General features: G+C 40.5%; 2 protein-coding genes across 3 annotated transcripts in view; one reads left to right on the forward strand and one right to left on the reverse strand.

Moving 5' to 3' along the window:
• Positions 1–7,249, forward strand: part of tmem184c (transmembrane protein 184C) — a 38,048-nt gene extending 30,799 nt beyond the window's left edge. Inside the window, exons 9-10 of the mRNA XM_086011490.1 lie at positions 732–903; positions 3,714–7,249. Coding sequence (XP_085867616.1) covers positions 732–903; positions 3,714–3,997 — 456 coding nt within the window. The 3' untranslated portion in view covers positions 3,998–7,249. The remainder of the gene's footprint in view (positions 1–731; positions 904–3,713) is intronic.
• Positions 7,250–11,145: 3,896 nt separating this feature from the next.
• Positions 11,146–17,370, reverse strand: part of prmt9 (protein arginine methyltransferase 9) — an 81,626-nt gene continuing 75,401 nt past the window's right edge. The window contains exons 9-12 of one of the 2 annotated variants that reach the window (XM_086011504.1): positions 16,214–16,943; positions 13,653–13,806; positions 13,410–13,532; positions 11,146–12,133 (exon numbers count right to left, since the gene is read on the reverse strand). In XM_086011504.1, the coding sequence (XP_085867630.1) occupies positions 11,915–12,133; positions 13,410–13,532; positions 13,653–13,806; positions 16,214–16,943 (1,226 nt within the window). In that variant the 3' untranslated portion in view covers positions 11,146–11,914. The remainder of the gene's footprint in view (positions 12,134–13,409; positions 13,533–13,652; positions 13,807–16,213; positions 16,944–17,370) is intronic. The other variant, XM_086011514.1, reaches the window with a different exon arrangement.

The raw sequence follows: 17,370 nt of genomic DNA on the forward strand, positions 1-17,370 counted from the left end.
AGTATTTATAAAAAAAAAAAAAGATTAAAGGGAAATTGTTGAATTGATTAAGTGACAAATATAAATCGAGAATAGTGGTGCTGCTCTGAGTCTGCGGATGCACAGTTTATAAGGAATGGGATATTAGAGTGTAAAACACAGTGGCCTGAGATTCAATCAGGCACAGCTGCTCCTACGACAAAACTGCCAGACAGGGACCAGAAAATGGAACTGAAGCTGTTTCTGCTGGGATTCTGCCCCGTTTGCATAACTGACATTTTCTGGTTAGGGAGGGTAAAAGAAGGCAAGTCTTTTGCCCAGCCACCCACCCTATGTCAATGGGACCTCTCTGGGGTGTGTGGGGGGGGAGAATTCCTGGCTACCCCAGGAATTTTGATGAGTATGACTCTGTCTTCAGTGAAATCTGTCGCCAGCTGAGAACTGCCATGAGTCCCACTAAGACCAGGAAAGGCCTCAGAACTTTTGCAACCCAAGGTAATCGATCCTGGAGCAGATACATTTGATATACATAGTTATATATAGCGTCTATGGCACAGAAACAGGCCATTGGGCTCAGCTGGTCTATGCTCCACACGAACCTCCTCCCACCCCTCTTCATCTAACCCCATCAGCATATCCTTCTAATTACATACAGCTAAATGTATGAAATTAATATGAGAACTAGCTAGAATGAAGAAGTGTGTAACCTAAAACAAAGTAGTTTCACCAAATACTTTTTGTATTTTCCCCAGGATTTTGTGATTTGTATTGAAATGTTCTTTGCTGCGATTGGTCATCATTATAGCTTTTCCTACAAGCCATACGTACAGGAAGCTGAGGAAGGCTCCTGCTTGGATTCTTTTCTTGCCATGTGGGATATCTCTGACATTAGAGCAGACATATCGGAACAAGTACGGAATGTTGGTAAGGAAGTCAAGTTTTAATGAGAGGATTCACACATTTCAAGTTTGTTCATAAACACTATTTTGATTTAGAATGTAAAGATTTCACTTCATGTTTATGGTGTGAGGGTGTCAACTCTGAAATATCATCTCGTGCTTACACAAATTAAATGTCAATTCCACAGTGAATACAGGGACACACTAGTGTTTTTCAGGTATTTGTTTTATTAGGATTCATGCTGTTAAAAGGGATCTCCTGTTACATACTGTATAATTTATATTCCAAGACACAAAATTTATTCCACTGTTTGGAAGCCGAAAGGCAGAGAGAGGAGCTGTCTACTTACTGGCCTGCTGAACTGAGTCTTGCGGCTAAGCTGTACTTAAAATGTGTTCTTGTATTGACCTGCTCTGACCGAACCTCGTTTTGGGCAGGACTCAACTTATCCCAATCCCACTTCAGAAATAGCCACCAGGCCAATTTTCCATTTGAAACACAGTACTCAAGGTACAATCTGATGAACACAGTAGGGTTTGATCAGGACTTCCTCTGACCTGTATTCTACTGTTTTGGTTATATAGTTAAACATTTTATTGGCTTTATTGATTGCTACTCTGCTTTGTTGGACATGTTGAGATTCCTAGCTCTTTCAACTTGATCCTTTGCTATTTCAATACCATTCACAGAGAACATCTACTTTTCCTTCTTCCCTAGTAAACCTTGATCAACAGCAAATACTGCCTATAATTCAACCATAACTGGTGATAAATCTTGTGTGCTAGTTATACTACAAGTGTAGGTCTCAGACTAGGACCTGTAGAGTGTGTCATAGGATCGCAATGCACTGTGCTCAAGAACACAATTGGAGCCTTGTACCTGCGTGACAACAAATGCTGATTAAATTTTATAATTAAGAGTGAGCTGATAGGATAGTTGTTTCTAAAAGTCCCCAAGTATTATCCCACTAAGAGGTTAGCCAAAAGACCAGAAGGCCCTGAGTTCAGTCCATGTTCTGTGTTGAATTAGCTGACCTCAGCCTGGGCAGTAGTGGGAGAATTGCAGTTAGCCTCTATGCTTTTGGATTAGGGAGGGGTAAATCAGCTAGAGATTGCATTCCTGATTACTATTTAGTGATACCTTCTGAAAATGCTTATTTCTAGTGTTGGGTGAGGTTAGCATTGTGCTTGGCTGCAATGCTTCTCATAGACAGAGGCAAATCCATGCTCGCAGTTCCTGATTTAGCCACTGCCTTTCTGTGTTCAAGAATGTTGTCCCTCATTATGGACTCTAGAAATTAACTTGCAATCAAGGCAAGATTAACTGGCCTATAATTTCCTAACTCATTTGATAGCCTCTAGGACTTTGGCACAATTCCCATTTCCAAAAATCTTAGGGAAAATATGGTAGGTGGTTCCACCATCTGCTCACCAGTCTCTGTGATGCGCACCATCTGAGGCAGTTATCTTTTGAACTTTAAAAAAAAAAAAAGTACACTTTTGAATGTTTGTCTCCAGCAGTGACTTATTCATAGCCTCCTCAAGTACTCCCAACAGTCCTATTTTCACCTTCCTTCATAAAACCTGAGGCAAAATACTCTTACTGCTGTTCCACTATCAATCACAAGGTGGCCTCCTTTGTCCCAAATTGCTTATAAAATCTAGAATTATTCTTTTTCCTCCAGCCCCCCTTTAGTTTCTTTTGCTTGCAAAAGCCAAAGTTTTTAAACTGCTAACAGGAAAAATGACAGTCTTTAACATGGTTGGTCTCCTATGGACAGTTCATATTTATACACAGAATTGGCAGTAAGCAAAACTTTGTGTGTAATCAAAGATTGTCCAATGACAGCCTAAAAGCAGCAGTTTGAGAGTTGGCAGCTTATTATCATCCCAGCTGTTTCCTCAAGATGTGTAGAAGGTAATTCCATTGTCAGCAGAGGGATATGAGTAATCTTACACTTGTGAAGCTGATGACATGTTACTAGCTATTGGATCAAAATCTTCCATACACGTAAAGCTTGTCCTTTGACTTGAGGATTCTGGAGTATACAATATATGATCTTCAAACTCTGTAGCAGCTTTACTGATGAGCTTTATCTCCTTTTGTTTATCTGTAAGGATGCAATTCCACTACAAGATTAGCCTCCCTAAACTTGCAACATATATTCAGAGTCAAGGCCCAACTTGGCTCCAAGTGAGAATCTGGACGGGTAGTCTCACTTCATTTTGACACCACGTGGAGTGTAAATCCATTGCGGTGTCGAACCTGGTTTACAAAATGCTCAGGTGGTCTGTTCGACCTCCCGGACACCCTTCAGATCTACCTCCTCTCAAATTTAAAAGTTTAAAGCACAGGGATTCTCCCCTTCCTGCTCTCTAAACTTTAAAAAAAATTCTTACTGTTGGGAAAGACCTCTGTGCAGGAATGCAGCCAATCAAGCAGAATGTGCTCCTGGGCAGCACTGTTAAAGTTCCAGTCAATCAATGTAGGTAGGGTTCTGATGAAAGGTCATTGACCGGAAACGTTAACTCTGTTTCTCTCTCCACAGATGCTGCCTGACCTGCTGAGTATTTCCAGCATTTTCTGTTTTTATTTCAGATTTCCAGCATCCACAGTATTTTGCCTTTGTAAGTAGGGTCTGCTAGTTGGAACTTAAATTACTGGTCTCAGGCTGGTAGCTGCAGGGTAAATCTACTTTTAAACAAGTAAATTGAGTGAATGGTGCATAAATGTAGTGGATGCTACTTCATCAAGATATTGCTTTTTATGGCTCTGACTTCCAAAAACAAGTTAAGGGTTGAAAGTGAATGATATTCAGTGTCTAAATTTTACAGGGAGGACTGTATTGGGTCGACCAAGGAAAACAAATGTTGTTGTAGAAGAGGAGCACAATGAACACACCAGCCTTCTGTCTTCAGCTAGCCAGGACCTGAATTCTGAAACCCCATCTCTCCCACCATCTCCAATGGGATACTACCAAGGATTTGGACAAACACATGCAGCTCTTGCACCCCACCCTACATCATCTTTCCCATCAGCAAATGACGCTTTTGACAATTTAGCCAAAGAGAAAGGGAATGAAAACTCCTTAAATCCTGTGCCTAACAATTCAGCATGAAACTGTGATCAAGACGTGTGTATTGTTACTTAAACTTTCGACCTTAGACGTTTGCTTTGAGGTCACGTCTTTTGTTGGTACCATGGGTAACCACACTGAACATTATGAATGAACTCGACTTGAAACTTGGATGAAGTTTAGAAATCTAATACTGTATATTAAATTAAAGCTGACTAGGAGTGATGGTAAATATTGACCAAATAGATAAATGCACAATTCTGGAGTTCATAATACAACGGTGGCATAAAATGAGTTTCATGGTATTCTATAAAGTATTCTTAATGACTTTTAATGGCAGCAATGCTAAAATATTGGCCAGAGCATTACAGGATCCATCAACGTGCAACAGTCTTTGAAATGACTAGTTAAAGAGCATTGTTAGCATCCAAAGTGGCTGGAGTACTCTGAATTTTAATAGTCCTGGTATACAGAAACAACCAGTGCTTCTCATTTTATTACAAATATCATTCATTTCTACTCTACTTTAAATTGCTGGAGCATTTCTTAGCCCTTTTGGATACACTGCTCATTTATTTAAACTGACTAAGCTATTATGTTGAATTTCCTTGTCCGTTTTGTTTCTTTACTGAGAATTGTTGTTTGGAGCAGCTGAGAAACGAGCCTTGCACAAAAGCTGCCTGTGGTGATGCAATTAAATTTGCAAGAGAAAAATGTTGTGATAACTAGAAAACTTAAGTGAACACTGTGCCGTTAAAGGAATAAGAAATGTCAGAAGTATTGCACAGTAGTTAAATAGTGTGGAAGAATGGCCACTGGGGGGATTCAATTTAGTTTTTAGAAAAAAAAGGTATTTCATTGTTCCTGGGGCAGCTAGTTGCAGTTCCACATCTGCCCAGATTACTATGTTTTACTGAAATTCAACCTGATTTCTAATATGCAAGCATCTTGTGCTAGCTAATAATCTGACATACGGTAGGGGGTGGGGAGGGGGCTATGGGGAATTGAATGTCAACTTAGAAAGGACCTTTTACTATAACACGAATATGACACTACAAACACTACAGGCCTCGTTTCAGCCTGTTCTTGCCCCACAGAACTGATTTCTTCCTATCTCGACCCTCTTTCTCCCCTTGTCCAGTCTTCCCACCTACATGCGCAACTCTTCCGACGCCCTCCACCACTTTAACAGTTTCCTGGTCCTAACTGTCTCCTTTTCACTGGATGTCCAATCCCTCTACACCTCCATTCCCCACCAGAATGTCCTGAGGGCGCTCCGCTCCTTCCTTGAACGGAGGCCCAACTACCACCATCCTCCTCTGCCTGGCTGAACTTGTTCTTGCATTGAACAATTTCTCCTTTGACTCCACTCACTTCCGCTAAATAAAAGGTGTTGCTATGGGAACCTGTATGGGTCCTAGCTATGTCTGCCTTTTCGTGTGATACTTGGGACATTCTTTATTCCAGTCCTACTCGGGGTCCCCTCCCTCATCTTTTTTCCTGGGACATTGATAATTTTATCGGTGCCGTTTCCTGATCTTGTCCCGAACTGGAAGATTTAATCAACTTTGCTTCCAATTTCCACCCTTCCCTCACCTTCACATGGTCTATCTCCAACTCTTTCCCTACCCTTTCTCAACTTCTCTATCTCCATTTCTGGAGGTAGGCTGTCGACAGCTACCTTGACTACATTTCCTCCTACCCCACTTCCTGTAAGGACTCTCTTCCATTCTCTCAGATTCTCCCTCTCTGTCCTGACTCTGCCACCTCCCATACCAGTGCTTCCGATATGTCTTCCTTTTTCCTCAACTGAGGATTACCCCTCCACCGTGGTTGACAGGGCACTTGACCATGTCCATCCTATTTCCCGCACTTCTGCATTCACCCCTTCCTCCCTCAGAACCACGATAGGGTTCCCCTTGTCCTCACTTTCCACCCGATGGAACTTTCCTGTACAAGTGCAGGCGATGCAACACCTGCCCCTTTTACCTCCTCACAACCGTCCAGGGCCCCAAACACTCCTTCCAGGTGAAACAGCGATTTACTTTCAATTTAGTATACTGTATTCTCTGCTCATGATGCTGTCTCCTCTACATTGGGGAGACTGAATGCAGATTGGGTGATCGCTTTGCAGAACACATCCATTCAGTCCACAAGCGTGACCAAGTTTCCGGTCATCTCAATTTAATTCTCCGCCCCACTCCCACTCTGACCTCTCTGTCCTTGGCCTCCTACACTGTTCTAATGAAGCTCAACAGAAGCTCGAGGAACAGCACCTCATCTTTCGGTTAGGCACTTTACAACCTTCCTGACTCAACGTTGAGTTCAATGATTTCAGGTCAGTTTTTGATCTTGATTCTGCTATTGCCATTTACACATCCTCTAGACCCATCTTTTGTTTCTTTACTTGTCTTATTTTGCCTTACACCATCATCCCTTGTCATTTAATCTCTTCCTGCCTTCCTTCCCTTTTGTTCTTTCCCTGCCTCTGAACTTGCTTAAAAAACCTGTTGCATCTCTAACTTTTTCCAGTTCTGATGAAAGGTCATTGACTTGAAACGTTAACTTTGTTTCTCTCTCTGCAGATGCTGCCTGACCTGCTGAGTATTTCCAGCATTTTCTGTTATATCATTACATGGTATTGTTTTCATTTTTTTATATATATATAAAAGGATAGTGGTGTCTGTCTGTCTGGGCATCACTCAAAAGTTATAGAGCGTACCTACACATGTGTTATTATTAGGAGGGTGTCTATTAGGGTGTCGTAGGTGTATTTACTTTTTGGTCAGACAAAAATTGTTTGGACAGTAGACAAAAAACGTTCAAAATTCCGCTCATTAGCGGTTGGCCAATCATACGGGGGAAATCCGCTCATTAGCATTGAGTGACGTGAAGGTTGACCAATCCTACGGGGGAGCGCGCTGCGTCACGGGGCATTTCATGGCGTGTGTGGGCGGGGCCTAATCTTTCAAACTGCCGTTAATTCGGCCATCTTTACCTCAGCTTTTACTTTTATTCACTAACAGCTGCCACCTTCCTGTTCTATATGGCTTAATGCCAGATCATGTAATGTAGTTGTCTTCTTAGCTATGGGGTGCTTAAAAACCTGAACTTTAATGCAGGGAACTAAGGAAAAGAACAAATTAATTCAGTTTTAAATAGTTTTTAGGAACAGTTAGAAATGAAGTGATCCATTTCAAGTATGAAGGAACTCCGTTGTCTTCCAGGGAAGGTCTCCCCACCTTGTGGAGCTGGAGCACCCCCCCCCCCCCCCCCCCCCCCCCCAATCGGCCCGGTCCTCGGGACTCGGGCTTCTCCCCCCCCCCCTCGGCCCGGTCCCGGGGCTCGGCTCCGTTTGCGGCCGGGGACTCGGGCTTTCCCCCCCTCGGCCCGGTCCCGGGGCTCGGTTCAGTGTCCGGGCCTGAGAGAGGGCGGGGAGAGGGGGAAAAGAGTGAGGGGGAGGGAGAGCTTGCCGCCTTCCTTCCTTCGCAGGGGTCCATCGGGCCAGGCCTGAGGCGCTCCTTCCCCCCCTCTCCAGGCTAATCCCGAACTAAATCCAGCAGAGTCTCTCTCTTCTCCCCCCAGTCTCTCTTTCTCTTTTCTCCCCCCCCCCAAGTCTCTCTTTTCTCCCCCCCCCCAAGTCTCTCTCTCTCTCTCTCTCTCTCTCCCTCCCCCCGTCTCTGTCTGTCTCTCCCTCCCCCCGTCTGTCTGTCTGTCTCTCCCCAGTCTCTCTCCCCCAGTCTCTCTCTCTCCCTCCCCCCCAGTCTCTCTCTCTCTCCCTCCCCCCCCCCCCCCCCCCCCAGTCTCTCTCTCTCCCTCTTTCCCACACAGACAGACAAACTCATTTATTTATATATATATATATATAAATTATTTCTACTCTTTTCATAACATGCCCTCAAAAAACCCTCGGCACCGCCGGGCACTCCAGCTAGTAATATATATTTTAAAGTGCATTCTACAGATTTTAGGAAGGGCTAGTTAAATGTGCTGGTGTGCAAAGATTACTAGTTTGTTATGTTAGAGATGGTTAAAAAGGGGTATATTGGAATTAAACTCCTTTTATAATTAAATACATTATAAAATGTTTGTTACATTCAATGTATATAGTCCACACTACAAGTAGTTTCCATAAAACCTGACTCCAAACAGTCATTATAGCAGTACAGGAAACTTTTGATTAACCGGCCCCTAAATAACCAGAACGCTCTATCCACCGGCAAAATTCAGGAGTCGGTTCAGGTAACTTTTTTTACTCCATTTGTTGCTGTGCAAGGGTGTAGCTGAAGCTGTTGCTAAGCTACAGAGACGCTTGCAACTTGTGCCGATTGTTTTGAAGCTAAGCAACAGGGTTTGTTGCTTTATTCTGAGCTCCGTATCTTTTACTATAGCGTTCGGTTATCCGGAATTGCTGATGAACCGGCAACACGAAGGTCCCATCTTTGCCGGATATCAAAGTTTCCTGCTATAGTGGTTGATTAAGCTAATCTACTACCATTATATGTCAAAACATGCTCTGTTGCTACTAGTTTGGATCGGATACATTTATTTCCTGCTGTCCATCAAATTTCTAAAACCACAAAATTGTGGCTCCTACATTTTTAGATGTGAAAATTGGTTGTCTGTCATTATTGTACTTTGGCTTATTGTTTGAGTCAATGTTTACTTGTCTCGTAGATTATGGAGGCTGTAAAATCCTGTATCAAAATTGTTATAATGCTGAACTACTCTCAAACTTAATTAAACGGGGACTTTTGCACTACTTACAATGCTTTAGCTTGGAAAAGGTTTAGCGTGAATTGGAAATGTACCATATCTATTCTGGTGTAATAGTGTATTAATCAGATTTATTCAGCTCTCCAAATGTAAATTATTAAAATGGAATTATGGTTACAAATGCTAAACTATCAGGCTCTGACAAGTTGAATAAATATTGACATGGTTTTTGTGTAAATCAAACTGACAACTGCAATAAACTGGATCTGTACAATATATGTTGGGCATATTGTTCAGAAATGAGTGGGAATTGTTGTGAATTCTGCTTGTTAAACTGTATCATAGTAGTTAAACCTGGAACTTGTTACCAATTGCTTAATTAAACATGGATCATGTGAAACCAATTTAATAATTCCTGTACTTGTTTTGACTCCTAAGTTTGTGGGCCAATTTTTTTTTAATAGTGATCCAGTTTGGATCAGTACTATCTGCAAAACCAACTTCAACCAGTAATCAAAGATTTGGATACATAAAGGCTTCCTAGAAGTAGTATAATTTTGTTAAATGTGTATGCTGCTGAATGAATGCTAGATTATTCCCTTTTTTAACGTTGACAGTGTTTCTGTACACTAAATTATTTTCTGCTAAATCTGCACTAATGGCGACAGAAGCTAGTGTAATTGGCCTTGCGTGCATGATATTCGGTATTACACTGAGATTTGGGAATGCCTCTGAAATGCCAAGAAAGTCTGGAATTTTCAGGGTTTTTTAAATCACTTTACAAGGGAATGAGAAAATTAAAACATTGATATCTTCAATTATGTTAAACACCTGTAGTTCATACATTTATTAATATTTCCCAAAATAAAATACTATAGCTGAGTATGATACTCAAGTATTTTAATGTTTTTCATTCATTGACTCCTAGACTAGAGCACTTCTTAAGGTGTAGCAATCAGTTGTTGGTAGTGAAGTGCATCCATTGATCTATTAGACCAGTTGTAATCTGAAAATCAGATAAACCTGCATTTTTCAAATCACATCAATAGAACCAAAGGACATGTGTGAAGTAAATTTTAGAATAAATAGGAAAAAAACTCTTGTAACAGCAAGATAACGGCCAAAAATATCAAGTTACTTAAAATTCAATTAGATGCATTGATAGAAGAGTCAATGTACCAGAGAGATCAGCTTCAGTATGTTCAACAGCCTTTTCTTTGTCCTAGTCCCATCTCTGTCCTGTGGATCAGTATTTTAAGCTGCACTTTGGGTTTTTTTGGTTGGGGTGGGTGGAGGGGGCAGGGGGTTGGTTCTGTATTGCAACCACACAAATTTAACTCCCTTTTTCTTTCTTGGATCTGTTTCTGTCTGAACCTCTTGTGTACCTGTCTTCTCCAAATCATGTATTCCCTCCATCAATATTGCCACTACTCCTTTCTTACCTATTCTGTGTCTCCTAAACATTTCCCCCACTGCAATACATGCACTTCTTTCTTTGTATTTAAAGCCAATCCCTTTCCCATTGATTTTTTTGTCCAAGCTGATACCCGATTACTTTCTCAGTCTTATCCCTTTTTTTATAACTCTTTGATTTGTATGCTATCCTTTTTGCTAAATTCTTGCTTGTATTTTATCTATTTTCTAACTTCTCTACTTGTTGTTTGATTGTTTTTATTTTCCTTCTCCTTCCTAGTTTAAATGACTCTTCACTGCTAATTAGCAGTTTTGCCTGTTCATTAGCTCACTTCCTGTTTAGATGTAGCCCATCCTTGCAGAATAGCTCCCATCTTCCCCATAAAATGGAAACCCTTTTAACCATGCAGTGAACTCCCTAATCTTCCTATCCTTCTGTATTCTAGTCTAGCTGGGAAGTAATTCAGAGATTACCACCTCTTAAATCCTGCTTCCTAAACCCCCACATGGAAAATGACTGGATGCCATCCCTCCCACATCATAGTTTTTTCCAGTCTTTCTAAAATGCCCCTTACCTTAGCACCTGGGAAGCAGCAAAGCATCTGTCTTAACCTGAATAAATCAAAACCACCATCCGGAGCTGGATGCAGTTAGTGACATTTCAATAGTTTTAAATGTGTTCCAATTAGCATCTGCCAAAGGCTACACTTGGTCTTCATTCTCTATGTACAAAGATGTGGGAGATTAACTAGTATTAAAAATAAAATTACATCTTCATGGCATAAGGCAGATTGGGATTCCCCTGCTACAATGGGTGGTTTGTCTTTTTAATGTTTCCAGTACAAAGACTGTTTGTAAACTGGAGAAATTTGCATCCAATGGTCCTCCATCAACAACAAAAATATTAGTTAATTCAGCAACTGGAAGGGTGCTAAACCTGGACCTTTCTGCTCTGTAATATCACTGCAGCACTAGCAGAGCCTTACTAGCTTACTTCAACTCCTTTCTCTTCTTCCCCTGCCCCCCCCCCCCATTTTGAACAAAGCACCAAAGAACATTTTTTTTCCAAAAAAGTTCTTTATAAGTAATGTTAATAACGTGACAAATGGGTAAACAATTCAGATAGGAAAGCCACAGAAACCTTGTGATTACAGTAAAAGAGCACAAGTGTGTACAAATATACATTAATTATCCAAGATATTCATACATATGGTCACCAGTGCAGTGGCAGAAGTGCCATCTTTCAAATATAACCAAATGTCCCCTCTGCCTGTTCTCCTGGTTTGGGTGAACTTAAGATTCTATGGCATTATTTGAAGAGCTAGGAATTATTTTGGTGTCCTGGCCACCATCACCAAAAACAGACTGAATTGGCACTTCACCTCCTCTGCTGTTGGTCAGTTAAATTTTTTGCCTATGTAACAAGAGACTGTACTTCACATGCAATGAATGACTTTTGAAGCACTTTGGGATGCTTGCAGATATGATTATGGTTCTATTATGGAGGCAAATGCTTGTGTTTGCAGACATTGGATAACAAGATTTCTAATTTAAATTCTCTTCTACACTCTCAGCTTCGTAGTTGTGGTCAACGCAATGGCCTTTAGAAACTAACTTTTTGGGGGATTCTGTATTTCTTCACATTGTAATTCATGGATTGACAACTTTATGTTCTGCAGTGACTGCAGGAAAACAAACCTCATCCTCTTGCAAGTCTTTCATCCCATTTAACGTTACTGATTCTTGGGTACTCTGCTATCATTTGTGCTATGAAGTGGGCCAGCTCTACCCAATTCACTGCTTTTTTCAGACTTTGACTTTTAAGTATTGCTACCCATGGTTTACAATCATTGAGATATTACTCTTGTGATAGCGAATTTTCAGTACAAGTTCATCTCCTGAATTAACTTGGATTGGATTATCCAGAACAAAGGCAGCCTGCTTCCAATGAGAAGTATCACTCCAAGTATTCAGACTGATTTCTGTGTCCAGGTAAATTTCGTACCAAAATGGGACTGCAGTTAGCCTTCCAGAGGAATGCACTTGAACCTATATGTTCAAACAGAATAACACACAAATTAGATTGTACTTCTGTAAAGATATCTAGAAGGACATATAATGACCAAGGCTGACGAATCAAATACAGATTTTAAAATATTTTATTAAATTTTAACCAAATAATATTACATTTCCCATAGTGCTAGAGACATACATACATATATTGTCTTAGTTTCAAGTAAATTCATAGCATTGTTTGAAATGATCAAGAAAACCTCCAGACAAGTTAATTGCTCTGGATAATAGCTACATGTCCCTCATGTAATTAAGGCAGTAGTAGTTTGAGTGATTATTGGAGCCTAATACAGTAATTAATGTGTATGTGCAACAATTTGCTTTTATATAGCACCTTTAATGTAGTAAAATGTCCCAAGGTGCTTCACAGACAAAATTTGACACCAAGCTACATGAGATATTAGGATCGCAGAGTTAGGTTTTAAGGAGTGTCTTAAAGGAGGAGAGAATTCCAGAGCTTAGGGCCTAGACAACTGATGGCACGGCCACCAATGGAGGGGGCGAAGGAAATCGGGGATGCACAAGATGCCAGAAATGGAGGAACAGAGTTTTCAAAGGGTTGTAGGGCTGGATGAGGTGAGGCCATAGAGGGATTGGAACACAAGAATGAGAGTTTTACATTTCTGCAGCATTGGTAAATAACAAATATGATAGGTCATGTAATCAGTGGTTGCTGTCTAATCGAGGACAAGTTTTTCAGAGAATGTTTTCTACAAGGAGGGGAATGTGTCCCCACCATGGTACTGATCTAACTGACAAATCGGTCTGTTGACAAGTGTAGTAGAATTTCCAATATCTGCTTTCAAAATTATCAACCCAACTTTTCATTGGCTAAAAGCTTACATTAGATGTTGAAACTAATCTTTTTCAGTATTTACATTTCATTCTCTGTCTTGATGAATTAAACAGCATAATCTTTCTTTTATTTGTATTTAAATTGTCGTCATTCCCATGCCTAGCAGACTGTTGCGTCATATGTACTAAAACAAAATCTAGGCATTCATAATTATTGACCAATTTCCATTATTATCCGCTGCAGGAGGGGGCAGTTATTATGGATAACGGAGGTTCTACTGCACTTTAAATTTAAAGGAAGCAATGATCTCTCTCTAATTAGCATTAAAAGATCAGAACTGATTTTAGTACATTTTTAAAAAGTTTTGTTTCCAAAATCAGAAAACATGTTTAAAAAGTAAAACAAAACGAGCCAAAGTCTGCACAATGGATGACAACTTTTAAAAATTCATCTTACCCTGATTTCACTGCACAGATCATCAGTGACCAAACCCATCAGATCCAGCTTTAATAGTTCCACTGGCTCACTTAATCGGACATGAGGCAATGTAGATAAATGCAAGAATACGTGGACAGGTACCTGTAGGGGAAAGAAGCTTAATTAAATTTAACCTAATCATATTTATTACAGGCTCACTGCATTCATTTAAATGAATTTTAAGTACAATATTTACACTATAAAAATAAATAAATAAGAAACCTTGAATTGGTTGATGAAAGGTGCAATATTGAACCCCAACGTAGGTTCTTTTCCCTGGACGGCACTTTCTTTCTGTAATGTCTCAGACTCGATGAGCATTCCATATATTGTTATGCACTGAGGAAACAACCTTCCCTCAGGTCGAAGCAAACATCTAAAAATAAAATACAAAAATACTACAAGTCCCAACAATTAAGATGATTCACCAATAAACTTTAAACTTTATATATGCCTCCCAAGGATCTATGGGATGCACCTATGTAGTTTGGTATTAGCATTGTCTTGTAGAGCTATTTTTAATCAATATTGATTTCTAAGAAACATGCATCTATATACTGTCAGCCGTGGCTCAGTGGGTAGCACCCTTGCCTCTGAGTCAGAAGGTTTTGGGTTCAATTCCCACTCCAGAGACAGGAGCACAAAAATCTAGGCTGACATTCCAGTGCTGCATCTTTCGGATGTGACATTAAACCGAGGCCCCGTCTACCCTCTCAGGTGGACGTAAAAGATCCTATGGCACTATTTTGAAGAAGAGCAGGTGAATTATCCCTAGTGTCCTAGCCAATATTTATCCCTCAATCAACATCACTAAAACAGATTATCTGGTCTTTATCACCTCTTACTGTTTGTGGGAGCTTGCTGTGCGCAAATTGGCTGCTGCGTTTCCTACATTACAAAAGTGACTACTTCAAAAAGTACTTAATTGGCTAAAAAGTGCTTTGGGACGTCCAGTGGTCGTGAAAGGCACTAGATAAATGCAAGTCTTTAATGTAGAAAAACTTCCTAAAGCACTTCAAAAAGCTGCCATAATCAAAAAATTGTATACTGAGCCAAAGGAGGAGGGATGAGAAGTGACCAAAAGTTTGGTCAAAGAAGTGGATTTTAAGGAGGAAATGGAGAGTTTTAAGCAGGTAATTCCAGAGTGTGGGGCCTACGCGGTTGAAGGTGCAGATGCTAATAGTGAGGTAAAGAGAGGGGGTGCACAAGAGGTCCCAGTCAGAGGAACGGATTGTTCGGATAGGGGTTACAGAAGTGGAAGAACGTATGGATGTAGGGAGGGGGTGAGACCCTGAAGGGATTTAAACACAAGTATGAGAATTTAAATTTGAAGCATTGGGTGAGTAGGAGCCAATGTAGGTCGACGACACTCCTTAAAACCTACCTCCTTGACCAAGATTTTGGTCATCTGCCCTAATTTATCCTTGTGTGGATCGGTGTCAAATTTTTGTCTTAAAATACTCCTGTGCAGTGCCTTGGGACGTTTTACAATGTTAAAGGCGCTATATAAATACAAGTTGTTGAAGACACGAGCGATGGGCTAGGGGGAACTTGGTGCGGGATAGGATACGAGCAGCAGAGTTTTGAATGAGGTTAAGTTTACGAAGGGTGGAAGATGGGAGGCCGGCCAGGAGAGCACGGGAATAGTGGAGTCTGGAGGTGACATTGGCATGGATGAGGGTTTCAACAGCAGATGGGCTGAGGTGGGCAATGATACAGAGGAGGAAGTAAGCAATGTTTGTGATGAAGAGAATATAGGGTCATTAAGGTACAGAGTCTGTAGCAGGGGCCAAAGTACATGGCTTTGGTCTTCCCACTAAAACATTTTAAAGAAAAACTCCCAAGTCTCAAATCTGGAATGCTAATAGGCATTTTGTGTTCTTCCTGGATGGTGGTGGTGTGTAAATGACAGATTTAATTTAATAAGCTTGAGTTTAGATGTGCCACAGTAAGGTTCGTTCAATATCTTACCTACATCTGCCCAGTTTCATAAAGATAGGATTTTCTGCTTTTTAAGTTTTTATAGAAAGTAGTTATAAATAAAACTCATGTAAATTAGAATTATTAATACGTTATCTGTAGCAGCAAAAGAATTATGCTGCAGTGTAATGCAAAGAACTTACAGTTTAAATTCCATTGGAAATTATTCTTTAATTAACATGCAAAAATAAATTCTAAAGATTCAGTATGTATGGGAACAAAAACTACAATAATTTGCGAGTGATGATGTTCTGGTCATCCCCTGTACCATACAACAGACCTCAGCCTAAAGGACAGCCCTTTCCCCAGCTCTCTGCAACTCTAAAATCACCCTCTATGACAGGAGTGTCCAATCTACTGTCCTTTAACTCTGGCAATCCAGTCCCAGAATAATTGCACTTATGATCGTTATTCGTTCCTTTGTTCTGTTTGCACATTGTGGGCCTGAAGGTTTGGAAAGGGCTGTTTTTAATGCAGTTGCCTCACTGCTGCATAAATGTTAAATCAGAACACCAAATTCTGTTAGCAACAGAAATTTAAAATATATGGAAATTAATGGGAACATTGATTTAAACTTTGCATATGCACCCCCCCCCCCCCCCCCCGGCAGGCTCTATAGTGCACACAGATGTGGCCCAGGAGAACAATAGCTCAAACACCCCCGGCTCAATGAAATGTTATGAGTTACCTATTGATTTTTCCTCCCTTTCACAATTGCTACCAACAACCATGGTTTTACTATTTTAACAAGACTTGGAGTTTAGCTGCATTCTCTTAAGCAATTAAAAGAAAAGCCGACATACCTAGCTAGAGCCGCTTTCTCCACCAGACCTTGTCGTATGAGTCCACACATCTCTATAGCATCAAGAATAATCACACTCCATAGCTTGCCCGACTGAGGCCTTTGTAATAGTATAGAGTCGTCCTCCAGATAATTATGCCAAAACTCCAACTGATCTTTTGAAATTTCATTAGATTCTGCTAGAGTGCTTAATGCAGCTTGCTGCTGTGCTTTTTCTAAGGAACTAAAAACTTTAACGGGTCTCAACTTGGCCGCAATCAAGGGCAAAATGGAAAAACCTTCCGATACATCCAACACACACAACATGTCAGAGGTTAGATCTGAAGAACTTTGCAAGTTAGTATTTTCACAATTCATATTTGAACTCCTGTCATCTATGGTCTGTGAGAAACAGGTTCCACCGTCCACTGACATTAATGAAGACAATACACTGCTTAAGGCAGATTTGAAATGGTCATTATATTGTGTGTTATTGAGACGAGCTATTTCTGAAGATTCAAGCATACAATGTAGAAGGGCTGTCCTAGGTTCACTTGTAGTCTGAAGGTTGGCCAAAGCATCACAAAGTTCAGCCTCACTTGCAAGACTATTACTTGTCTGATCACTCATGGTATTGATTTCAATTTCCATCTTGTGTTCGTGGCTCACTACAGCAATACTGTGAAAAACCAGGTATGAGTTCTTGCAGGAAACATCAACTACTAGAGTATCACCAGGTTTTACTGTCTGGCCTGAAACAGGAAAAAAAAGGCAAGTGAGGAAAATGTAAACAGAGTATTGTATTTTAATTCAATTACTTAAAAAAATAAATGTTTATATATTAATTGAGTTTGGATAATTTACAGAAGTCATCAGAACCCGTCAGATTAAGTTATAGCATCTTATTCAAATCACACACACATCATGGACTCAATAGAAAATCCTCATGGAAGTTTATTTTGGATTGGTTATGCAATCTCGCAGAACAACTGGTGCCCATTTGTACAATTCCTTTACCCATGACATTGATTGAAGAGTGAATGCATGGAGATCTGTGCATCCAATCACAGTGGTCCTGATTTCTGGCTACGTAGATCAACAGCCACAAAAATGGGATCTCTATAGATCAGTCACACTGACCTCCATGTCTTGCCTGATTTGCACTGCTGTCGAGCCAAG

Source organism: Somniosus microcephalus, chromosome 2 (assembly GCF_052327205.1).
Source record: "Somniosus microcephalus isolate GS21.2 chromosome 2, FLI_Smic_1.0, whole genome shotgun sequence".
Classification (NCBI taxonomy): Eukaryota; Metazoa; Chordata; class Chondrichthyes; order Squaliformes; family Somniosidae; genus Somniosus; species Somniosus microcephalus.